At 39.6% G+C, this 25,867-nt stretch overlaps 1 protein-coding gene across 1 annotated transcript; it reads left to right on the top strand.

Annotated features, from left to right (window-relative positions):
• Nucleotides 1-1,122: 1,122 nt before the first annotated feature.
• Nucleotides 1,123-18,767, top strand: IL1RL1 (interleukin 1 receptor like 1). Its single transcript, XM_066313692.1, has 12 exons — nucleotides 1,123-1,316; nucleotides 1,427-1,534; nucleotides 2,420-2,490; nucleotides 4,304-4,505; nucleotides 4,777-4,945; nucleotides 5,026-5,188; nucleotides 7,399-7,467; nucleotides 9,298-9,430; nucleotides 9,522-9,679; nucleotides 13,719-13,862; nucleotides 15,810-15,968; nucleotides 17,797-18,767. The coding sequence occupies exons 3-12, from the start codon at nucleotides 2,424-2,426 to the stop codon at nucleotides 18,141-18,143; spliced, it is 1,611 nt and encodes a 536-aa protein (XP_066169789.1). The 5' UTR covers nucleotides 1,123-1,316; nucleotides 1,427-1,534; nucleotides 2,420-2,423; the 3' UTR covers nucleotides 18,144-18,767.
• The last annotated feature ends 7,100 nt before the right edge of the window (nucleotides 18,768-25,867 follow it).

Below are 25,867 nucleotides of genomic sequence, written 5' to 3' on the forward strand. Positions count from 1 at the left end.
TTTGGTACAGGCTGGTAGCCCAGTATGTGTAAGGTCTCTCAAAGATATATTTTTTTTCCATAAACAGAAGGCTAATTGCAACAACTGGCAAATATGGAGATATGAAATTATGTACTTCTTACTCCTGAATCATTCTGGTACTTGTTAGAAAAGCTGTATCTCAAATATGATGAAAGCACGTCTCCTTGCAACTTTCTGGTAATCACCAGCCTTCCATTTCTAGGGCTGCAATAGCACTGGCAATAAGGGACTTGCCAGTGTCTCCAACAGTGGTATTACTTGTGGCTAAATTCCTAATAAACACTTACAAATAAAATATCAAATGAGAAAAATACCCCTCATTTTGGAAAGAATCCAAACTTAGTCTTAAAAATTATTTTTCTTTAAAAATCAATCAGTTTAGTTTTTGTCATCTTGCTGAGGTATCACTCACTTAAACAAGATTGCTCTAAAAAGCAGAAGGGCAGTTAATATGATTGCTGGCATACCTTGTTGGAGGTAAATAAGTTGCTGCAACAAAACCAAACACTTGGTGGGAAAAGGCTCCCAGTAGAGAAGGAATATTCTGGATAGTTTTGCTCCCTACTAGTGTTAGAAATAACTTCTAGGAGCAAGCCTCATGCTCTAAATGATGAACAAAGATGAACACTTGGCTGTGCTGGTGCTGTGAATTTCATTGTGCCTTTTTGTGACAAATCTTTTTCTCCTAAGGGTGTGTCCAGTCCCAGGTCACTCATGAACCCTGTTCTGCTACACCTTGTTCATTCCTTCCAGGGCAAAACTCTTGATGTTGGTGTTGAAAAGTATCCTCTAAAAATCTGTTTACCTGGCCTAAGGTTTCCTTAAAATCAAAAAAGTCAATACATTTGCCCTTGTATTTGGTGCTTTTCTCCAGCAATAATGAAAGCAAGTAGATCCTCACACATAATATTTCTTCTGGCTGGTCACTCACTTCCTGTAAAAGGTATGGTATCAGCTTTGCTGTGATGTTAATGCTGAGATGCTGCTTTTTTGGTCTAAATCTCATCTTTACTGTGATTTGTGAATATCCCTGCATAGTACCTACAATGCAATTCTCACACTTTTCAAACATTAAGTTTTGTTATTATTCGGAGTTTAAGAATAACCCTCTGGATATTATGAAACCTTCTAAAAGAAGAAACTTCCCATATCAATACCAAGCTGATGATATTTCTGAAAGCTCAAAACTGAATTTCCTCTGAATTTCAGACTTGGCAAAAACATAGGACTTGATAAGCCTTGTCAATGTTTATTTAGTCTGGAAGTTTTTGGCACTGAAATAAAAATTCCTTGCAGTAAGTGTGACGACAGTACTTACATCTCCTGCCTGTTTTTCACTACTCCCCTTGTGCTCACTATCTGCAAGATAAATTATATTTCCTAACTTGATTTCTCTTGTAAACAGCGTCTCTACTGTCTTTAGGACCCTGTGACTGCTGCTTACTCATACACAACAGTAGAACCCACTGCTTTGTGATCTGCCGTGAAGAACTGCATTCAAGGCTTTTTAATGGTAAGTAGAATGCTTACAGCTGCATAGTACAGCTGGTTTGCATGCCTGCTGTCTCCTGAGATATTCCTGGATTAGGTCAATTTAATGCCCATGATCAAATGCTCAGGTTTTTTTAATAAAGGGGTTTGCTGGAGAGTTCTTGAGCCGCACCACAAGATGCGAATTACAGCTGGTGTGTGTGTTACACACAAAAGGTTTTCTTTTGTGTATAACTCACACACAGTGAGTTATATCAGTGAGATACAGAATCTGCCCTGCTGCTGCTAGCTAAGTACAATATTATGCTCCTTTACCTACCTTTCTAGTCCATTTCTTCAGTTCCCCTTCAGCTTAGCATTGCTTAAGACACTCACTTGGTTTTGATCCTGCTGCTAAACACTTACCTAGAGAAGCTGTCACTGAAGATAACTCCTCTTTCAGAAAAAGGCAAAATAGTATTGTGCACCTAAGCAATTGATTGGATGTAACCTTAATTCAAAAGCAGGATATACATTTTCAAACTCAGGATCTGTCCTTTTCTAACTTGAGGTACAGTTTCTCTGCACTTGACTATGAAGAGAACGCCAATATATATTTATAATCCTTAAAAAAATAAAAAGCAAGCAAGTTAAAAGAGGCCTCTGCCTGAGGAGCACCATGATAGAGTAATTCCCTGTCTCCCACTAAATAAGTCGTAACTGTAGTTTCGATGATGATAGAACAAATAACATCACCTCAAAGCTGTAAAACCGCTGCTATCTACACACACACTGTACAGAGCAGCTCGCGTGATGCAGTTTATCACTGCATGATACGATTTTCTGTTCAATTTTCTGATGTACATCAATACAGCATTACTGATGCAGGCAGAGTATATTCTAAGATATCAGTGTTTTTCTTCTCTAGAAATATGATGGTGTATATGGATTTGATCCTCCTATCTGCCTTCCTCTCCGTTTCCATGACATCTGAAACATGTAAGACACATTTTAAAAATACTTTGTGAAAAGGCTTGCTCTGTAGAAATGAGTAGACTGTTTCCAAATTAGTGGTTTTATTTTTTAGTTTTTATTTTTAAGGTGGTTTTGTTTTTAAAGTTAGTGAGTTCACCCCAAGCCAGAAATGACAACTTAAAAATCTAGCTTTTAATGTATATTAAAATGCCCAAACTCTGTCCATTTCTATGACTCCAGGTCTAGGTTCAACTTCTGCCACTTGGTACCTCTGCAAGCAGGAAGAAAAGGGTCTTGAAAGAATTTGAGAGTAGCTGCTGCTTCAGGTTCCAGCTGGGCAAAAACTCTAAGATCATGTTTTAATTGCACTGAGCAGTGCATATGCATATGCACTCTGCTGAATAAGGGGTGTAAATGGGTATTGTCCTTCATAGAAATGCTCTTTAATGTCCTCTCCACACTATTTTTTTTCAAAGAAATCTGTATTTCCCGTGTGTTCCACCTTTGGCTGGGCAATACTGCCTTTTCTGACCCCCCTGATATGTCCCAGTGTCTCAAGGCTTGTGGGTGGGAAAACTGTTAAAATGATGGGGTTGGGGTTACTCATACTCATACCTAGCTAATTTAGGAGCCCCAAATGAACAAGTAAGATGATAGTATCAGTGGAGATGGACCACTTCTTTAGAAAGAACCAGAGCAGAAGTATTCACTATACAGAGACTTTCATCTCCTGATTTGTGCACCTACATGACTATAGCCACCGGATCAAAATGTCATTTTTGATAGACTCTATTTTGGTCAGCTGTTTGATTATCTACTCTCATTTTCATGCTTCCTCATCTACTGCAGTTCCTCTGCCAATCTCAATTTCTTTCTTGTCACCATCCTTGCTCATACTCCCATCTTTTCTTCTCAGAACACAATTTAACTTTCAGATTAATGTTTCTTTTCAACGGCCAATACACTATTCAGGTACCTTATCACTTAAGGTATTGCTTGATTCTAGTTTCTCTGGACAAATTTCAGTATTCAAAAGTAGAAGTATACTAAGTTAAAAAAAAATTAAAATTTAGTGTCTTACTCCTAAATTTTCTGATGTGTGACTACATGCATTTTGTTTTTCTAAGCTTCTTATTTGTCTCAATTATTTCTGGTAAATTTCACCTTCCCACCTTCTCATCAGGTCCTTCCTCTCATGTTATCACATGGCTTTCATTTTTGCCCACCCCATTTTCATGAACTTCAGAGAGAAGCTGTTTTTTGTTTTTATTTTATTTTATTTTAGTTTTCTTAAGAAGGTTTCCTTCTGTGATTTTTTTCTTCCAGGAAAAAAAAATCAATTTCACCTCTCTGTATTAAAAAAGCAAGAAAAAAGCACTCATCTATTGCATAAATAAATATTCATTATACTGAAGTAAGGAAAGATAACTGCATTAAATCCAGTTTTTTCTTTGTGTTTTAATTTGTGTTTTGAATAAAAACAACATTTTAGGCAAAGATTTACATAATAAGCTCATTGTAAGAAATCACTATTTTTCAATTAAGTCCTCTCGTTTATCACTGTGTCTGCTTAGAACCTAGGGATTTGTTTGTTTGTTTATTTTGCCCCCCCACATTAGTTACTGTTTTTGGAAACAAATGGCTCCATAACTCAAGGAAAATAAAATTTTTTAGTGAAAAACAATCTAGTGAAAATAAGCTTGCTATGTATCATCTCTGAAAGCTGGAGGAGGGTGGAGGGACATGACTGGCCGACTGATCCAGGAATGCCAAGTTCTCTGTCTCAGCTGACAAAGGTTTAATTTATGTGAGATTTTAATCCTTTGCTCATTTGCAGTTGATCCTATGGAAGGTGAGGCTTTAGTGATAAAATGTCCCAAGCGGAGGTCATCTGTGAAAGTCACCTGGTATCGCATGGATACTCACAGAATAATTCCCACGGAAGAGGAGGGATCACGAATATTTTCCATAGAACAATTTCTTTGGTTTCTGCCAACTTCTGGAGAGGATTCTGGAAATTACACTTGTGTAACACATTTGTAAGTGCCACACGGAAACTGGAAGGTGTAAGACTGGCAAGAATATATATTTTGATAATATATTATTCTAATTATACTTTGTGGAAATTATGACCTTTTTCATAAGTTTTCACCTTGCAACTGCTATTTTTATGGCAGATCATTAAAATCAAGCTGTGACTGAAATATAATAATCGTCCACATGTTTATAGAATGACACACATTTGTTATAAACATTAATATATTCCATATAAAAATGCAGACACTGACATGCCTTATTCCATTTTTAAAGTTCAAGTAATCGCACCAAGTCATACAACGTGAGCGTGCAAGTGCATTCATACAAGCCAGGAGAATGTTTCCCAAGTCAGATTCGTTACCCAAATGACACTGGAAGGGGAAAAATTGTTTGTCCTACCATTGACAACTATAAGGATGCTACTATTGTCCAGTGGTATAAGGTAAATAAAGCCCTGATAGTGCCAGTGTACGTCAGAATACTGAAAAGCTCTTTGTAACCAAACACTTTTTTCTTTTCCAGGACTGCAAACCTCTTCAGGGACAGAGATACTACAAGCAAGAAAAATATATTTATATTGATAATCCAAGAAGGGAGGACGATGGTTATTATACTTGTCAATTTATTTATACCCATAAAGGAAATGTGTTTAATGTATCAGCAACAAGAATTTTCGTAAGTGAGGGTAAGACAGTAATTATGTAGCTTGCTAAGATAAAAAGACTAATATCAATTTAGAGCAAAGGAAACTCCTTTTGTACATTAAACAGAGTTTTTGTTGGTTTGTTTTATCATCTTATTTAAGATTTAGATCAGCTTTACTAGATTAATTTTGTGGATGGCCATCCACATAGAACAAGATGGGGTGAAGTCAGACCTGGTCTCATTCAGTTTTTTTGTGGTGACTCTGGTTAGGTGCTGTGGTTGGTAGAGTTCTCTGGTAGTACATTTCTGAAATGTAGGATCTCCTCAGTGGGATGCCACAATGCTCTGCTTTCTATTTTTTGAGAGCAGCAGAATTTGTGGCTAGTTAGGATTATCTGGTGATCACTAGATCAGTCATGTGTTGATGCCTCTTGGTCCATCTTAATGCCTTACAACTCAATGCCTCTTGGTCCATCTCAACCATCTAACATTTATTTGATAGTCAGACTGAAATTTTTTAAAAATTTGTCTTTAATGGGACAAAATGAACAAGATATATATAGAAATAGAAAACATATGAATCTCAGTGATTACTATGTCTCTGTGATTTTGAATGTAGCCAATATGACTGAGGTGTGTGGACTTTGGGTTGCCTCTAGGATGCAGTCTCTTCAGGCAGGCTTTGTATTTGGATGGTGGTCAGGAAAGGGCACACAGCAATTTGCAGTTTCAGGTTGCATCAACTTGCAAAACTCCAAAATGCATCTTCAGTTCTGCAACCAGATCAGTAGAAAAACAGTCAGAAAGACCTTTTCTTGGGGGGTGGTGGAGGGCTTGAATTTCGCTTGTGTGGTTGTTTTGTTGCTATTTGATTTCTTTGTTTGGTTGGTTTTTTTTCAAAAAGTAATGTCCATTTGCAGACTGAGCATCAGGCCTTTTTGCTCTGGGGAGGCACACAACTTGTGGGCAGAACACAGACTTGGAGTATGGGGGCCTTGGATGCAGTTTTTGCTGCTGTGCCCAGACCTCAGTAGCAGAGTTCATTCTGATTATTCTGAGCTGGACAGAAGACAGATTTGAACAGAGACCTAGTTCAGTAGCTGGAAAATGTGCCTTTCCTCCTTTTCTACCTGTTGCTCTACATGATCACGATCATGCTTTACATGATACTTCTCTGCCTAACAATTTTTGTTTCAATGTACTTCCATCAAAACTTCTCTAACTGTTCTGGAATACTGTTCTTCCTGGGTTACAACGAAAAAATTCTGGGCTTTATCTGGCCCAAAGGCATTTAAATTTACAAAAGCCAGTGTTACATCCAGGCAGCTCTTGAAGTTCAGCTAACTTTTTTTTTAAATCCTTGCAGAAAGAAGAGATTGCAACATAATGTGAAATCTGGGCTGGGTCTGGCATGTCTGCTCCAGTTTTTTCTAAAGTCAAAGTACCTAATGACAACTTCTATGAGTTTTTATCAGACCTTAACATTGGTATGCTGCTGAGTGGAGCTGTTCTGTTTTGTTAATATTAGAGAATTATTATATACATTCCTGTTGCCTTGCAGATCCATGCTGATCTAGAGGACTTTTTGCTCTTGAATGCTGGCAGCTAAGAACTTATCATAGTCAAATAGCTGGGAAGTTACTGGCTCTCTCCTGACTTCTATTTTATCATATCCAGTCAGTCTGGGAAGCAGGGACTGAAATGAGTTTCTACAGAATTTTTTGGTTTTTTTTTGGAAATATGGGTTTCACAGAGGTGCCTTGAGATATGAGGAAAGGGTTAGAAAGCAGTATGTTTGGAGTTCAAATACTGCAAAGAAGTATATATTAGCTATTTTGTATAATGGATATGAGTAATTTCTCAAATGTATGTTAAATAAAACCCCAAACAGCTGAGAAAACACACAAGCCTATAACAGCATTTGCTTCCCGCCCCCCCCCCCCCAGCAGCTAAAACAGTATTTCAAAATTTATTTTTTCCTTACTTTCTATGTACAAAGGGAAAAATTAAATAGATGGGGGGGGGGGGGAGGGTGGAAATAGTGAAAATATTAATGTGTACATACTCCCCAGAGATACTTGGTTGTAGGGATAAAACCAGATGGTCCAACAGCTGTGTGATACACTGTTAGTTTGAAATTCTGGTTTGGGATCATAAAATATTAATTGTCCAGATTACAAACCTTATCTTACAAAATGCATTTTCACAACTTGCTAATGCATACTTTGTTTTCCTCTTTAATTTCTAAAGTGAAATACTCACCTCTACCACCTCAAATCATATTTCCAAAGGATAAAGATGTAGTAGAAGCAGAGCTTGGTGAGTACAAATTTTAATTTGTTTTTGAATTAACATTTTGTAATGGTAAAGGTATCTTCAAGAAGATGTAATGATGGAACTTTCCATCACAGTTTCGCACCATAATATTTACCAGATTTAATTCCCTCCAGGCCCAGGGGTGTGAAGATGGGTTATTTAGGCATTAAGTGAAGTTTAAGAAGATTTAAATAACTTGTTCTACTCTCACTGGGATAGGCTAGGTTTATTCACAGAGTGAGTCATTACATCTCATCTGAAAGGTGACAGCTTCCATCCACTTCAAAGAGAGCTGTGGCTAAATCCCTTCAAACTGCTTGATGGTACCTCTAAGAGGGAAGGATGGACTATTCTTGTAACTAGAGCTACTCCTTGCTGCTTTCAGTCCCCATGTGGAGACAGTGCCTCTGTTGAGGAATAAAGGAGAGCAAGGAGCTGGTTGCTGGCCCTGAGGCTGAGGAGCACTGCCTGTCTCATGTCCATGTTGGCTGGCAGCGATCAGACCAGTCTGCATGGAAGATACTGGGAGGGCTGAAGGACAGGACCAAGCAGAGAATTTAGGCAGAATGGTTGGACAGCCCACGATGTAGAGTTTGCTCCTGGCTCCCTTCTGTTCAGGGCTATTGATGTTCTCAGGGATTCAGATTAGTTCTGAGTAACTTGCACCATCAGGACAAAGTGTTTCTGGTAGGAGTGAGAGTTGTCTGGGGTTTTTCTGTAGTCAGTGGAAAAGGGTGAGGCTCTCCAGCAAGAGACTAAACCCACCTGAAATCTAAATGGGTAATCCAGGATGCCTGTCTCCTAGGCCAAGTGGGGTGAAGCTGGGCCAGTGGGAGAAGGGATTGTAACTACCACTCCTGTTTCTGTCCTACAACAAGACTGCTCTGGCAGCAGATACTGCAGGGGTCCACAGCCCTCTCTGTGCCACGGGTTGGGGCTCAGAGACTTGTCAGTTGACTCACGTTCCCATTCTTTTCTCCTCTTTGCCCCACTTGTTTTGTTGCTCAGAAATTTGATGGCCTCTGCTCAAGGACAAGCTTTCTCTAGTAAGATGGTCAGTGTCTAGTGCTCTGTGGGCTCTGCCTATCGCTCTGACTTTGCTGACAGAGAAAATTCACCGTACATTTAAAACCCAGTTGCTGTACTGGTTCAATTGTCTCCTGTTAGCAAAAATGAAAGGGTTTCTCCATGCTCCCTAGTACCAATGCATGACCTAACCATAAGATTTGATAATCTTATCTAAGACCTGCTTAGATGCAGACTTACATGGAAACAATTTAGCATGCTGTAATTATACTTTCTTTCGGTGCAATGGTGACCCTTACTTTGAAATAAACGTTTCCTAATGGGAAATATTTAATAAGCAATTTCCTGATTTAGTTTTGCTTGGACTGGTTTACTTTACTTTTGTCCAGCTTGAATAAAATCCAAGATAAGGCTGCACACAAGTCCTATGCAAAACAATGAAATTTAATGAACTTATTTCTATGTACATTTGTGTGTCAACCACCATATCCTTTCTATGTTCCTCACTAGCTGATTACATGTGTCAAGCATCACAAGTAAAGGGTACATTGCCTTCATCATAATAAATATAAATAATTCCTTTTGTAACCCTTGGTGTGTTATTAGACCATTTGTTGAAAAATTCATTTTACTATTTCTTTTTGTCTCTTTTATGTATCATTTTGTCAACAGTAGTTCAGAAAAAGATGTCAAAATTGTTATGACAAAACTCGCAAGATGTATGAAAATTTGTAGAAAAAGATGTTATGAGGAAAATAAAATTATGTTTTTCATCAAGGAATGCTTACATCTCTGTATCTTGATTAGGTGCTGCTTTGTCTCTGAAATGTCAGGCCCGCCTGGGGGTTAAGAAACAGCCACTGGCTGCTGTCAGATGGGATGTGGATAACATCCCAGTGAAAAGCCTTGTTTTATCAAGATTTCATGAAGAAACTCATTTGTAAGTGTATATAATGCAGAACAATATTTCTTCTGTGCAAACTGTGCCAGCTGTTGAAATCAATGGAACCAGCTCTTTCTCTTTCTGTTAGTTTTGATGGACATGAACAAGTATACTATGAAGAGACCACTTTGAATATTACTGAAGTAAAAAAGGAGGATCTGCAGTCAAATTTCACATGTATAGCGCTGAATACGATGTACAACACAAGAGTCACAGTAACATTACAACTCAAAGTGACATCTGAGGGTAGGATTTTTTCATTTTGATTCTTTACACTTTGCACTGAGTTTGAAATGTGTTGGTGAGTTTATTTTATTATTTGTTTCAGATAGTAAAAAAGTTTCAGTTAATAAGAAGCAAAACCAGCCTGCTTCTTCCCTACATGTTCAAGCCAGTTGCAAAATTCTCATGGCTGAGCCCTTGGGGTTGGGGAGGGGGACCTTATTCAAACAGTATCAGCAAGAGATGACATATGCAGAGTGTGACTGTATCAGTCCTGTGATAAGAATATCCTGTTTCTTGGATATTTCTCCACCATGACAAATCAAACTATTGTTTCTAAAAGTTGTGTAAAAAGTGTGGCAGAAAATAGGCAAACTTTAAAAACAAGGGTTTCAGCTGGTGGTTAGACAGTTTGTTGGCCTTCCTTACTATACTGCATCCACTGTAGTGCCCTTTTTGGACAGAATGTTGTGTGAATCACTTCTTAAAAATCACTCTTTATCTTCTCTGAGTGCCACTGTTCCCTCTCTGCCACACAGAGGCGTGAGTAGCACTTCAAAGGCTTACCCTTGGTTTTGTTTTAAAATTCCTGGTTCTAGCAGTACCTGAAAGAGAAGGAAAATCCAGGGTGGTAAATTATGAGGACAAGCATAATCCTTAGCTCATACAGGAGTATTATCTTTTTAATAGGGAAAGCCAGATCCCTAAGCACTGTTGCCAGCACCTCGGAATCAGATTCCTATGGCAGAAAATGCTATTTTTTTCTGTGAAGGCTCAAGAAGCAGCTGTGATCAATTGTTTCCTTTTTCATCCCTTCAGATATGCTGAACCCCCAGGAATAATGGAATCATAGAATGGCTTGGGTTGGAAGGGACCTTAAAGATCATTTAGATCCAAACCTCCTGCCAAGGACAGGGACACCTTTCACTAGACCAGGCTGCCCAGAGCTCCATGCAACCTGGCCTTGAACACTTCCAGGGATGGCAATCCACAGCTTCTCTGGTCAGCCTGTTCCAGTCCCTCACCATCCTCACAGGAAAGAATTTCTTCCTCATATGTAGTGTAAAACTACTCTCTTTTCTCAAGGACTTTGAAAGAAAATGTCAAGACCTTTAACAGGGACTGGTTTTCTATAAGAGAGTGGTGGGAAGAGTAAAATCAAGTGTACTGTTGATCACAGGATGTGCACAGACCCATGTCCTGCTGTATTCTCGACTGCTCATGACTTTCTACAAGAGCCTAGACAAATTTCCTTGCTGTAGCCTAGACTAGAAGGGATGTAGGTGAATTGTAACAGCAGAATAGCATCCAGCAGGAAGATGAAGGGAGATGTTTTGGTTGGATAAGGGATTTTGAGTGCACATCACTCAGGAAGCTGGACACACACCAGCTCTGCACTGAAGTACCTGAGTGTGGGAGCCTGCTTCCAATGAGAGAGAAGGAAACTGAGTAACAGTTTCTGCTCACTAGTTTATCAATGCAAGTCCCTTGTTGGCCCCATATTACAGGCTGGATGAAGGAGAGCATATAGTATATTCTGAATTCATCCCATGAATCATTGGATCTAATTTCTGTTATAGACAAATCTTATTTTGTTTTTTATTCATAGGTCTTCAATAAATGTTCATAAAAGCTCTTGACTGTGACCCTGCTTTCACTGCTACCTTTTTTGTATGGATATCTGTAACTTTGACCTTGCTGCTGCTGTTGACAAGCTCTCTGCTTCTGCTCCTCAGCACTATTGTTGTCAGCAATGATATGTCCAGAAACGGTTGTGCTCTGCTTTAGTTTTCTTCACTCAGTCCCCACACGGCTCAGCAATATTTATGCTAAAGCAATGTCACTTGTTTCTCAGAATAATAAAAATGCTAGGATTTGCTTGTTCCTCTCATCTTGTAAATGTGTAAGAAAGATGTGCACACTCCTTCTTTTTTTGGGTTTTGTGTGTTTGTATTTAATAGGGAAAAAATTCCAAACATATGATTTCTCCTTAGTGTTTCCCACAGCACAACTTCTGTCTGCTAGCTACTATCCTGTTAATGTTTTTTTTACACAGTCATTCAAGCAGAGATAAAGTTCAGCCCAAAGCATCAGCTCTGTTCTTCCTCAAAGATGTTTAAAGCTAAAGCTAACCTTTTGGCTCATATTTTGTAGACTTGATGTGGACAGGAACTCTAGACCCTGATCTCTGCCTTCACTTTCTGGAAGTGCATCCACCTTAAAAGCCAGAGAAGATAGAAAAAACTGCTGCTCTTCTGGAGTTTGTCTGGAACTCCTTCAAAAGTTTCTTTATGACATGTTTTCTCTGGCCTTTCCAGTATTAGTCCTTGTGAGATGACGGTTTTCTATTCCCATTGCTCTTGAATATAAATAAAAGATGGCTTACTCATGAACTCAGCTGCTAAATGAGGCAGTGAAGTCAAATGGAACAACAGGATCTTTTCAGCCTTGTTCAGGGGCTTGTGGCACTTGCCCCCATTGTGCTGAATGTCTGCTAGCAAATTAAATTAGTGAACGTTCATTAGTTTATTCCACAAAAATGAGAGGCTAAGACATTAGTGGGAATTGAACTTGCCCTTCCAGGAAGACACCTCTGTATGGTTCTTGTCTGATATGTTACAAACTGCATGGGCACATTGCTTCTTTTCCAGCTTTGGTCTAAGCAGTGCAAATCCAAATACAAAAAGCGTTTTTTAGGTTCATAACTGCAAAAGTTGATGTTGGAACCTGTTTCTTCTCTAGATGTTTGTAGAGACTTAATGCAATACGGTAGTAGTTGTAATGTTATGATGAACATGCTGTCAGCAAATGCATCAGTAAGAAACAACATTGCCCTCTAATGCTTGGGTCAGCCCCTCTGGGTAGTGAAAGGGCTTCCTTACTTTGTGTGGGTGTGTGTATTGACCAGGAAAATGAATCAAATACTAAAATTTGAAGGGGCCAACAAGGATGAAGTTCTCTCATAAGCATCATGTGACATTGTTAAAAATATGGCCAAACTTCACTTTAGAAAGAGCTGGTTGTTTTCTTCTTCAGTCTTATTGGAAGGTGTTTCCTCCTGATCTAGTTCTGGCAAGGAAAGCTTCATCACAAGCTAATATTTCTTTTTCCCTTTAAATGCTGAATAAAGAAATGTAAGGAGTGTGAGAATCTTGATAAATTTACCTCACATCCTATCAGAGGAAAGTGAAAATGTATTTGTAAACTCTCCATTTATACACATTTTCATCAGAATTTCTCAGGCACACTCTTCACTTGACCAAATCTCTCAGCACACCATCCAAGCTGTTCTGGAACACTTCCAGGGATGGGGCATCCACAGTTTTTCTGGGCAATCCGTTCCAGTGTTTTACCACCCTCAATGTAAAAAATGTCCTCCATATATCTAGACTTAATCTATCCTTAATAAGTCTTCATCTCTGAGGTAAAGGTGGACAGATTCTAGAGTTCTTCCATGAGGGAAACTGGAACTAAAGTGAGTGGCTCCTTTCTATCCCAATTTTTCTTATTTCTCATTGCTAATACATGCTCCTTGACCCTCATGAAAGGAAAAGACAGGACAGCACATAATCTGATTTCAGCATAGTTTATTTTATTTTTGTGACCGGGACATGTTCTGTTTTCCTGATTGTTTAGTGCTGTCATAGTTCTTATCTTGCAGACTTCATTACTTGCACATGCTCTTTGTATCCTATTTGTGCAATCACGCCAGAAGCCTCCACTTGTCCTATTGAGAATTTTCATGCGTAGGCTTAGATGTCTCACAAAATGGCTGTGTTATTACCAGTTTTTGAAAGTTACAAAATACTTAAACATCATTGTCAGCTGTGGTTTTTAGCATATGTAGGTCTGGATTCAACAAAATCAATATTAATTAAATACTGCATAATATGCTTCTAGTTCAGGGGTCTATGTTTTGGCTATGCCAGCTGGGGAAGGAAAAAGCCTTGTCATCTCTGTTTTGAGCTCCTGAAAGCTGTAACAGAAGTAAGGATATGAGGCTAAAGCTTCAGCACACAGGTTAACTTCTCTGTGGCTAACAATATATTCCCCTACTTTGCAGAGGTTCTTCCTAATGTCCTCCTGATCACAGGATCTCTAGTTCTGCTGGGTGCAATAGCAATCTCGGTTATCCTTTACCAGTCTTTCCGAGTTGATATTGTCCTGTTGTATCGGGAGATGTTCCAGCCCTACTCAGTCAAGGATGGTAAGTACCATTTGAGAAAGAAAGTTTTAGAAAAGGAAAATGATGAATCATAGGGAAAGTAATTTATTTAATAGTTGCTAAACTCATGACACCTGAGCCTGATTCATCTCTTTCTTACACCTTTAGTAAAGAGAGGTTATACATAGCTCTGCAAGTGCTTTACATTACCTTGTTTCCTGGGTTTAGTAGCACTGAATCACATAAAAGAGAGATTCAGTCCTGGTTTTGTAGTTTTTTTCAATGCAAGTATTTGCCATAAAATACTGAATGATGTTGAAAATCTGATTTACAGTGCTAACTACTTGTTTTGTGCTCTCTAATGCAAAGGAATAAACCAAATGGCTAATGTGTTAAAAGCATATGTTAGAGCAACACAGTTTTTGTAGGCCAAAAAGAAGGATACCAATAGTGTGGAAGACATTTCTGGAGGAATACATCCCATCTAACTTTGCTGGTTGCTTTTAGCTCAAGATTCAGACATCTACATTAAGTCGTATGAAATGGAAGTGCACACATGCAAGTTTCCATCGTAGACATGAAACCTGGAGATCTGTGGCTGGGTCCAGGTGTCTTATTTTAAGCAGTTGGTGCTGTTGGAGCTGCCTTAGGGCTTAAGTGAGACCTGAACCCCTCTGCAGGGGGCAGCTGAAGAGCAGGCAGTGTCTAATGACATGAGGTACATGTTTTTAAGAGACCAAATCCAGATAAATGGACAATTTTTAAATCTGAAGCTGACTCTTGGTAGGTCTCTACAGCTGATCTAGTTACTTATCTTCTCTTAAAGAGGAAAGAAGTATGCTTTTTTAGGACAGTTTTCATGTAAGTATATTTTATGATGAAATTAATCAGACTGTGGAAATGGACATTTCATTATTATTACAGAATCACAAAGTCACAGACTCACAGAATCAATGAAGACGTCTGCAATCATCGAGTCCAACCTATGACCAAACACCACATGTCAGCTAGACCATGACATTCAGTGCCATTTCCAGCCTTTCCTTAAACACCTCCAGGGATGGTGAGTCCAACACCACCCTGGGCAGCCCATTCCAATGCCCAATCATTTTTTCTATGAAGAAATTCTTCCTAGTGCCCAACCTACACCTCCCCAGTTTAGCACTGTGTCCTCTTGTCCCATCACTGGTTGCCTGGGAGAAGAGGCTGACCCCCAGATGGCTGCAACCTCCTTTTTGGTCATTATGGAGAGCAATAGGGTCAAACCTGAGTTTTCTCCAGACTAGATAACCTCAGCTCTCTCAGCTGCTCCTCTATTAGAGGATCTATTGTTGGAATGGTTTGAGCAAGAACCTCAGCAACAAAAGAAAGAATATGGCCATCTCCACCAGAAGGAAAGAAACATTTGGGATTAGAATAAAAATGCTGTAACAGAAAACTTAATTTAGTGAAATGAAGCAAGGAATGAAATAAAACTTGACTTTGTGCTCGGTTCTTATTGTAAGACAGTTTCCTAAGAAATGGGATTTTCACTCAGGAGTGTGATATGTTGTGGGAATGATGAATAAAATCTTCAAGATGAAAGAATTTAAATGGAATATCTTGTGCTGAGAGACAAAGCCTGTTAATAGTGAATTTCTGTATCACTGAAATAACAAATGCTGAGCTTCATTGCTATATCATGCTAATATCCATTGACCAATTGAAATCTTACTGTACATGCTTTGGAATACAGCCTTCACAATACAAAGGCCAGGTTCTCAAAAGCTATAAACGCACAGGATAAAACAACTGAGCATGATTAACACCAAATATGCACAGTCTTTAGTTTCCAAACATGCACTAGATTATATACATTATCCAGCTTGGCTGGAACTTCTTCTTAGATCTATTTCAGTGACTGATATTTTTATTTCTCTCCTACTTTTTGCAATAGACAGCTCTAATTAATGCTAACACAATACTCCTTCCTCTTGTTCTGCCTTATAGATGGGAAGATATATGATGCATGTGTTATCTACCCCAAAAACCACACCACTGAAGCTAATTTTGTGGAATATTTTGTTTACCAAATCATGCCAGATATTCTAGAAAATAAATGTGGATATAAATTGTGTATTTATGGGAGAGATATATATCCTGGAGAAGGTAAGTTTTAGATCTGATAATGCACTGAATTACTTGTCAAGCTTGAGCAAATTGTGATTCCAGTCCCTTTTAGGTGTATAGGAAGTCACTCTACATTCCTGACCTTGAAGCTCATCCCATCAGCAGCCATCTGTCTGCTCTTTCAGGCAGGGTCACAAGGGCACTCTGTGCTTTCCAGTGTGCTAGGAAAAGCAAGCTACAAGGAAGGGGCATAGACTTCTTATCATCTTGGAATGCACAGGAAACATAACCCTGAGTATGACTCTTTTAAACATATGCTTGCTCTTTGGAAAGTCTAACTCTGCCAAGCCATTATCTGGGCAAAGCCACAACCAAGCCATGTGTGAGCTGGCTTGGCTGGCTACAAGACAAGGAAGAGGAGAAACCCACAAACTCTGCTGAGGAAGCACCTTTGCTGTTATCACTCAGGAGTTTTCAACCTTTTATGAGGGTGTTAGAATCACAAGAAGTTCAGCTTCTTTTCACTGACATGATCTATTTTCCTTTCACACAATTCCCAGCATTAGTTCAGGAGAGAATTGGTACGCATTTTTCCTGCTTTCCTGTCTTTCAGGATGAAATCATGTTAATTAAGCTGTGCTAATTTCCATATAGACACTCCCCCCACTATCATGTACGATTGCTGCTGCCTAGGTGCTATCTGCTCTCCTCCAGAGCTGACTTGTCTGTCTATCTTGTGCTCTGGTTCTTCTGTAGACTGGATCTTTGCCAGTTGGGCATGCATGAAGCCTAAGCTGGTTCATTTTCTGTTTCACATTTCTGGAATCATCTACTCTGGGCCAGGTGTCATTCATCTGCCCTGAGGCTGAGATCTTTGATGTCCTTCTCTTCTGGAAAGTTGTGAAAGGGCTTCCTGGCCTTGGAAAAAACAAATGTAAAGAACAGCTGCAAAAGTTGTTGATCCAGACCATTCCCAGATCCAGCACAAGGAGCTACAGTAGCTCACAAAACTGCCAATGGCACAAACTTACACCATTTGCAGTGGTCTGGCAGCCCCCAGCAAAGGAAAAGAGGGTACATATGCATCTGCAAATCAGCTGGTTTGTTAAAAGATTGGTGGGTTGAATTTGCTCAGCTGGTCTCCCACTTCCTTTCTTTTGGCCCAGCATCACAGTGACAGTAGCATTGACCAGCCCACCCTAACACGGCAGGGGGAAATTCAAACACCTTCAGTTGTGCTGACACACAGATGCCCTGAAAATCTGGATCTACTACACAGGGTGAAAGCCAACAATGCATAGATTAGTGTATAAATTAACACGTGATAACTCAGGACAATTAACTGTAATTAACTCTAACCCCACCTGGAAATAAGCTTCTTAGAAGCAAGTCACCCAAAAGTGTCCTAATGACTAGTTTTTATGGGTATTTCAAGATCATCTCTAAGGCATTAGACTTGATACAACACAATTCCTTACATGGAGACTGTTGATCAAACACTATTTTAATACAGTCAGTTCTACTGAACTTGTCCTTAGGCCGCTGGATTAGAAATTCCTGACAATACTTAAAAGCAGTGAAAATATTAATGTTTCAACCAAAAAGCTTTCATTTGAAATGAAAGCTTTATGTTTTGGGCTTTTTGCTTTTCTCTCCCCCTGCCCCATCCCCTTTGGTTGGTTATTGTTTTTCTCTCTTTTTGAGGAGTTTAGGGGGTGAAGTATTTTTCTAATTAATAAACAACCTGTATCAGACTTAAGTGAGATAGAAATTATGTCTGGTTACAAACCATGAAAATGGAGTTTCCAACCTTGAAAGAATTCTAAAAGAAATATCAGTGTCTGATAATTTCCTTGCACATTGCTAGATGCAGCCAGTGCAATTGAGAAGAGAATTCAGAAGAGCAGACGGTTGATCATCCTGCTAACACAACAGCTGCTTAATTCTAAAGAAGATGCTTATGATCAACACATGGCTTTATACAGTGCCCTCATTCAAAATGACACAAAGGTGATCCTTCTGGAAATGGAGACAATTGGGGCTTATGGGAAGCTTCAGGAATCACTTAGGTTTATTATTAAGCAACAAGGCACCATCAAATGGAAAGAGGAGCACACGGTGCACCCACAGTCACCCAACTCTAAGTTCTGGAAACAGGTGAGGTACCACATGCCAGTGACACGCTGGCCCTCACACTTGGCTAACACCAGGTGAACACTCTTGGGAAAGAGTGCTGCACTATCAGGATGGACTACAAGCCCACAGCTGTTTGTTCTTTCAGAAGGTACATGAGTCTACAGTCTGGAAGTCTGGCTGCGTTTTTTTAACTTTTTTCAGTCCTTCAGTTGAGTAACGATGGGGTAAATTGATGGAAGAGGTCTAGGAAACTGAGGGAACATTTTATAGGTGTGAGAGAAATGATATAAAGAAATAATTCTAGATTGTGTAGAGAATTTTGCATGTCACAGAAAACCAAATGTACTTATAATCCTTCTATACGTCATTGTATATTTAACAGAAAATTATGGTTGTGAATAACTGAATGCCTTGCAGGTTTACTTCATCTTTCTACTGCAGTTGATAAAATATAAATGCCTACTCTATTGTTTGACTAGAAAGTATAGTGTGTGTTTTGCAACTAGAATGTATAATGCTATGCTTTTGTTAACTTTTTTCCTGACACTTATTCCTTTTAGATTCAATAATGATACTCAAAAGACATTTTATTTTTCCTTAATAGGAATGCCTCACTCAAGGGTCTTTTGAGACTGATGTGAATACAGCAGTAAAAACCAATAAAGCAGTGTTAAGGGAAATAAATGCACTGATATATCTATATGTTGATATCTATATCTATAAATATAATATGCATTGTTACAGGAAATGAATGCACTGATATATACATATTTATATTACATGGATTGTTAAGGGAAGCAAATGCACTGATATATAGAGAGGTATTTTATATATGCACTTTAAAATATTTTATATATCTATTCGAATGAATCTCACACAGAGGCAAAATTTTAAATCTTTGAGGTACAATAATCATGCTGTTACTGTAATTATTATTGTCTCCAGATGGAAATAGCATATTAAAATTCAGGATTTTTTTTATACACTGACAGCATTCTTTTAAGCTGCTGAAAAAATAGACTGCTTTTTTGTAACAGGAATTATCCACACATTTCCATACTTTGGCCTCATGTATAGTTATACTTTCTGGTAGGAAAAAACCTTAGATTGAAAGGTCAGAGCCAGATCTCCTTCAAGTTCAGGGCAACAGGGACAAGATGTATTCTATACAGATATCCCTGTAAGCTTTAATTTTTTTAAATTTTCAAACCCAAGAAATTCTTACAGTCAAAGAAGGCTTAGTTTTCAGACTTAGACTTGCTACAGAATGGACTTAAAAAGTGAATATTAGATGTAGAACACTTATTGTTACCAAGTCCAGGATTAAAAACAGGCAAGTTCTTTCCTTTCACTGTAGGTTTTTATTGTATATGGATCTTCAGACTTATGGATAGCTATGTGGAGTAGAAAAAATGTGCATAAAATATATGTATAGATATTTTTCAGCATTCAGTTAAATGATCTATGGCAAACTAGACAGTTTTCACCAATGAGTTGTATTTTCAAGTGCTCATTCACTCATTGCTCACTACACCACAACTATAAAGCATCAAAAGTTGCATTTTGTTATTACCTCATTAGATTGTGTGCAGAGAGCTTGCTAACTCCAAGGCATATATAAAAGCAGGAAAGCCTGTTGCTGTAAACTATGAAGGCTTTTCACATGAGCTACTGAGCAAAACAGAATATTAACTTTTTTTTTTTTATCACTGGATAAGTTTCTAGTACAGTTTGAGTTCTAGGCTTGTAATGAATAAGAAAGGATGATAAGTGACTGTCAGAAATGGAAAATCTGGGATCACTTTTGAAGCTGGAAAGCAATGCGGAAAAGGCACAGTGAGGAAGTGCGCAGGGTAAGCAATGATGAAAATTACTTTGAAATATACTGATGTGTCACTGACTTTTTAGACAGGCGTGTAGTCATTGTGGTGAAAAACAAACTCACTACATGGCACTTGTGATGATGGTACTTTTTTCAAGTTTCACAGTCAACCCAGAAAAAAAAAAAAAAAAAGAAGAAAATAATTCTTGTTGGAGTCCAGGGCATTCCTCTGGACACCGTGGAAGGTCACAGACCTCAGCAGAGAGGACTGGGACCCAAACAAGAGGGTTTGAATCCTGGCCAGGGGAGTGTGGAGCCAGTGCAGGGGGGTTGCCTGGCACAGAGCCCAGGAGGACACAGTCTTTGATCTCAGTCCGTGGAAAAATGTTTCTGACACTGAGAGAAGAATTACAAGTCACAAAGGTGTGAAAACAGTAGTGTAGTTTATCACAGGGTGGAAAATTTTGTAGTTTTAGAGTTCTTAGTATGGAGGTGAATGGGGAACAAGATTGAGGATTTAGAGTGGTGCCCTGGCTTCTTCTTCTTCTCCTCCCCTGGCATCCATCTCCTGCTGTGACAGTGGCACAAAGTAGTTTAAGGGGATTGGGTCAGAGTAGAGATGACCCTGTTAGTACAGGTGATAGGTATTGGCACATAACTGTAAATAATATACACGTAATTATCTGTATAAGAGGACAGCGACCTCCCATTGAGGAGGGAGTCGTCCTGTGTCTGAGCAGCAGAACACTTTGGCTGTGCACAGAGAACATTGTAAGATAAGAATTAATAAACAATGCGAGAAACCAAGAAAAAAACCAAGACTTTTGAAGACTCATTCCATTCTCATGTCTGGCACAGGGCCTTCAGAGGCAAAAGGCTCTTAACCACCTAAATCTCGGGTGCAGAACCCAAACCCGAGAAATTCTTATTGTGGTTTGCCAGCAGTGAACAAAATGGCCTTGACAGAAAGAAAAGTGGTAAATTGAGAGAGTGACAAAGAACATTTACAGTACCAGGGGATGAGTATGTGACCACAATAATGACTAAAAAATGCTGCAGTTGTCACAGTGTTTTTGTTATTCCTTGGTGTTTTTGTTATTCCTTAGTGTTTAGTAAAGAAATATGAAGTATGTATTAAAATGTATCTTCTACAGGTGTTATCATGTTTGTAATGTTAGAGAGAGAGCACAAAAAGAACTGTGGAATACTTTTACAGCATCATTAAAATATCAGCACCACTGAGGACACACCAGGAGTTCTGTGTTCAGTTCTGGGATCCTCAGCAGGAGAGAGACGTGGGCATTCTGGAGTGGGTGCAGCAAAGGGCCATGAGGTTTGTGGAAGGACTGGAGCATCTTTCCTATGAAGAGAGGCAAAGAGAGCTGGGACTCTTTAGCCTGGTGAAGTCCCTCATCTGAAGGGAGGGTACAAAGAAGAGGGAGTCAGACTCAACTCAGTGATGCCTGGTGACAGGATTGGAACCAATGGGTGACAACCTAAAAACAGGAGGTTCCCTCTGAACATCAGAAAGGGTTTTTTTAATGGTGAGGGTGGTCCACCACTGGCACATGTTGCCCAGGGAAGTTGTGAGCTTCCAGCCTTGGAGATACTAAAAAACCTCCAGGGCTTGATTCTGGCCAATCTTGAGCAGGGGGTTGACCAGATAACTTCCAGACCTCTGGAAGTTCCTCTTCCATCCTCAATCAATTCATGATATGCAACTTACAAACAGCCTAGATTTCCAAAACTTTTTTTTTATTCAAATTGGCTTTTTTCACACTAAGAATTCTGCCTTCATGGAATAACAGAATGATAGTTTGCCCTGCCTCCCCCCCGAAAAAGGTATTCTTTCAACATAGAAATACACATAGAAATAATAACAGGAATAAACATAGGAAGCTTATAGAAGATTCTGTTTTGATGCTTTAAGCTTAAACTAAACAGCAACAAGGCAAATTTGTTGCTAAATTATATTGTCCACAACGAGTGGACAATAAGTTCTAAGAACAAAAAGTTCTTTAGTTTCTGCCCTGTGCTTCTGTGTTTTTGGCACCTCAAGGGACTCTGGAGAGCAAATTTGCTTTCACTTCTTAATAGAGTAGAGTCATCCCGCCCTCTCGTGGGTGAACAGGAACTCAGAGATTCTGACCAGCTAGAAATCCTGTAGGGTTGAGATTTGATGTCCCTACAGCTCACATGGTTGTGAAGCCAAAGAACCTCTTCACTGAAAGGAAGTATTTAGAGGTTTTCAGGAGCTTTTGTAGCAAGATATTATTTGTAGTAAATGCAACATTAAAATCTTACAGCATTGGACAAAGCCTGTTTAGAAGATGATGTGTAAATCTGATAGCATATTAAACTGAATGTACAGCTGTATATTCCTGACTCTTTCAAGGGTTGAAAAACTCCAGCTGTTGTTTTAGACACAAATCATGCATATCCAGGTGTGTTTTGGGCAGTGGGAGGACACTGGATGCTGCATATCTTGTACTGGGCAAGGTCCTTGACACAATCTCTGCTAGACAGAGAAATCCACCAAAGTGAAAAACAATGAGACCAAAGTTCCTGTGGTACTAACACATTGTGACCAGCATACAAACCTCAGCACACAGCTAATCACTAGAGGCATCCCTCAGAGAGTGATACTGGTACTAGGAATGTTTAGCATCCTTACGGATGATCTTGACAATGGGACAGACTGCACAACCAATAAATTTTCAGACAGAAAATCAAACTGGGGAGGGATGGTTGACCCAATGGAGCACAGGGCTGCTGTTTTGGACAGCAACGGGCTGAAGAAATGGACTGACAGGAAATCCACAAAGTTCAAAGCCATGTGCAAAATGCTATATCTGAGATGGAATTAACCCATTCAGCAATGCAGCCTGGAGGTCAACCTGGTGCAAAATAGCCCTGCAGAAATAGACTGGATGTCCTGGCTGGCAGTAAAGTGAACACAATTCAGCAGTGTGTCCTTGTGACTAAGGTGACCAATGGCACTCTGCAACTTACCAATGAGAATGTAGTTGTGGAGAGTGATTATTCCCCTGAATGCAGCATTTGTGAGATCATCTCTGGGACACTATTTCAAGTCTTGGGCTCCCCAGTACAAGTAAGGTACTGACATATTGAAGTCCAGAGAAGACCAGCAAGAGCACAGATGATACAGGGAGAGGACAAGAGGCCCTGTTTCTGCCTACAATAATGTAATGAAAAGACAGAGAGAATGGATGCAACCAGACTCTTCTCAAATGAACCCAGAGATGGGACAAAAAAGTAACTGGCACTAATTAGAACACAGGAAATTTATGTTACATATTAGGAAAAAAAATTCACCATATGCATGATCCAAAGCTGGAACATGTGCCTAGAGAAGCTTGGGAATCCCCATCCTTGTCAGTGCTCAGGTCTCATTTGTGTGCACTTTGAGGAGGGACTGAACCTGAGGACACCAAGAAGTCCCTTCAGACCTCTGGGATTATCCTGTGATGCTGTGATGTGGAGGAAAGTTTGAAAGTGTCCATCTTCTGTATTTTAAAATTTCTGAGAAACATATGAGGCTCTAACAGACACATTATCAGTTTGTAACCTGTTTTTTTGACATCAGGGGATGATAATACTGAAAAACTATTGAATATGACTTAACATCTACTAAGAATTAATATAACTGTTATATAGAGATAATAGATGTAGTTTAAGAAGGACTATTGCCACTGAAAAGCAAAGAGGCTTAAACTGTGGTTACAGGAGTTGAATGTGTTGCAATTCATCATGGAAATAATTTCAGTTTTTCAGTTAGCACCTTAGTATAGTTTATGTTGGATGGAAAGGAAGATGTGAAAAACTGTGTGAAACACCTGGTCTTCTCTAAGTGATTCTCAACTGGTCAGATTGTCAGAGCTTCTTTCAAAAATCTGTTTTCCATTATTGGTGCAAAATTTCATGTTCATCTTGAAATTTTCAAAATTAAAATCTAAGCTGTAGCTATTTTTAGTCAAGTTACATATCTATTACCAGGCCATTGTCCATTTAAATGGTCTTAGTCTGAGAACTAAGAAGTGTAAAATTTATTCTCCTTTTACATATGTTCACGTATCACAGAGCTAGCTATGACAATAGTTGAAAGGACAAATTGAACACAGCACTTTCTGCAATGCAGATTAAAATTCAAAACCTTGAGAGTATTTCAAAAGAATGTGAAAGCAACTAAATGTGAGAACAGCTCTGGAAAATATTGCTGTAAAAAACTGAGTCAAAAAAAGAAGTTTCCAAACTGTCACTATGAAGACAGTGTATGAAAGTAAAAAGCTGATAGCATTTTACTTCACCATTTTATTTGCTGGCTGCTAAATAGTTTCCAGACTGTCATATAAAATCATTATCATCTTTATGATATCTACTTTCTTTTAGGTTTTAAAATCAGGTACTACACCATAGAACCAAAAGCACTGCAAAGTATCTTCACATTTTTGAAGCAGTTATAGTTAGCTAGATCCTTAGCTTGCTTCCTTGGAATTGTGCTGATTTACACTATCCAAAGGTCTAATATTGCTTCATTCTGTGATGAGGAAAACAAATGAGATGAGACAGGAAAACACTCCATGGTTTCTTTGCTTCACCTCTGCAATGAAAATATGTAAGAAATCCAGCACCGTGTAATCCTTCCCTTCTTTTAAGTGTAACCTGCTTGTTTTACCTTTAAGCTGTCCCCTTCTGCTGAAATTGGGAACATTTGCATTAGGAGCTGCCCTAGGTAAAAATCCCAAAAGGTAGCTGTCACCAAGCAAAGTTCTGAAGACGTACAGGGAGATATGCAAATAAAAGGATTCCTAAAGGAATGATTTTTTCTCCTGCTGTTAACAAACTAACTTTATTTAGAAGTCATACATTGCACGGTACTTAACAGCTAAACCATTCATGGAATTAACAGCAGCAAACATTAACTTATTTAGCAACAGGACTCAAACAAGAAATATGCTTGTCACAACCCCAGGCGGAACCAGCGTTCCAATATACCATTTGGCTAACAAGCAAACTCAACTAACGGCATGATGGCTTATTTAGAAGTGAATACATACACTCATTTTGCATCAATGGAACTACAAAATGTTTCATGTCTTGAAAGTTTCCATTATTCTCCCCTTGAAAGGGATGGTAGAAAAAAATAGCACTGAAATGGGGATATTTCTCATAAAAACAGTGTAGTATCGAATCTCATGCCTTGTCTCTTTTCCTGCACACTATAGTTTGTAATTCTTTTTGGCGGGATGTTAATTTTTTCTTCTTTTGTGCTTGCCTGTGTGTGTGTCTTTTGAAGTCTTTGCAGAATATCAGCCTTTCAGTGTTAGCTCTATGCACGTCTTCATTCTCAAACAGGCAGCGAGGCGTGGAGGAAGCTGTAGCAGAGATAAAACTTGGTGTATACTCGTTCCTAGCACTCCGTCCTACCTCTACCACACTCTTTGGAAGAGTCCCGTAAGCTGCGTTCAGCGGAGAAGGGAGGAAGAGGCGTTTCGGCTAAAGACAACGTAAGGCATCACTTCCTTACGCATTTTCTTCCACCTGAAAGGTTGTGCGAGGGAAGAGACGCACACACGCCGCCCGCCTCCGCCTCCTGAAAAGTCCATCATCACTCGCCGTGCTCCCCCGCTGGCTTTCGGGGGCCGGGTGGAGCGCAGCCCCCTGGCCGAGCCGGGAAACACGGCTCCGGGCAGCGCTGCTCCGTCCGCGGTGAGCAGGTACGGCAGGGCGGGGCGGCGGCGTGGGGAGGCAAAGGCAGGGCCGGACACCCCCTTCGGCCCTCGCTCGGAGAAACCGAGCTCCTGTCCCGGCCAGGGCACCTCTGCGGGTGTGCGGGGCCGCCCTCGCTGCCCGGGGACCTCTCCGGGACACACTGCCCGGCCCCGACCCTGCCCGGCCCCAAACCCGCCTGTCCTTGTCCCTGTCCCTGTCCCCGACCCTGCCCGGCCCCAAACCTGTC

The sequence above is a fragment of the Sylvia atricapilla genome, chromosome 2 (genome assembly GCF_009819655.1).
Source record: "Sylvia atricapilla isolate bSylAtr1 chromosome 2, bSylAtr1.pri, whole genome shotgun sequence".
Lineage (NCBI taxonomy): Eukaryota > Metazoa > Chordata > Aves > Passeriformes > Sylviidae > Sylvia > Sylvia atricapilla.

What these genes read in the sequence shown, in the direction of transcription:
- IL1RL1 (XM_066313692.1), top strand. Translation starts at nt 2,424, where the DNA reads ATGATGGTGTATATGGATTTGATCCTCCTATCTGCCTTCCTCTCCGTT. An exon ending in TGTAGTAGAAGCAGAGCTTG is followed by an intron (nt 7,468 to 9,297) that starts GTGAGTACAAAT and finishes TATCTTGATTAG; the next exon opens with GTGCTGCTTTGTCTCTGAAA. An exon ending in AGATATATATCCTGGAGAAG is followed by an intron (nt 15,969 to 17,796) that starts GTAAGTTTTAGA and finishes GCACATTGCTAG; the next exon opens with ATGCAGCCAGTGCAATTGAG.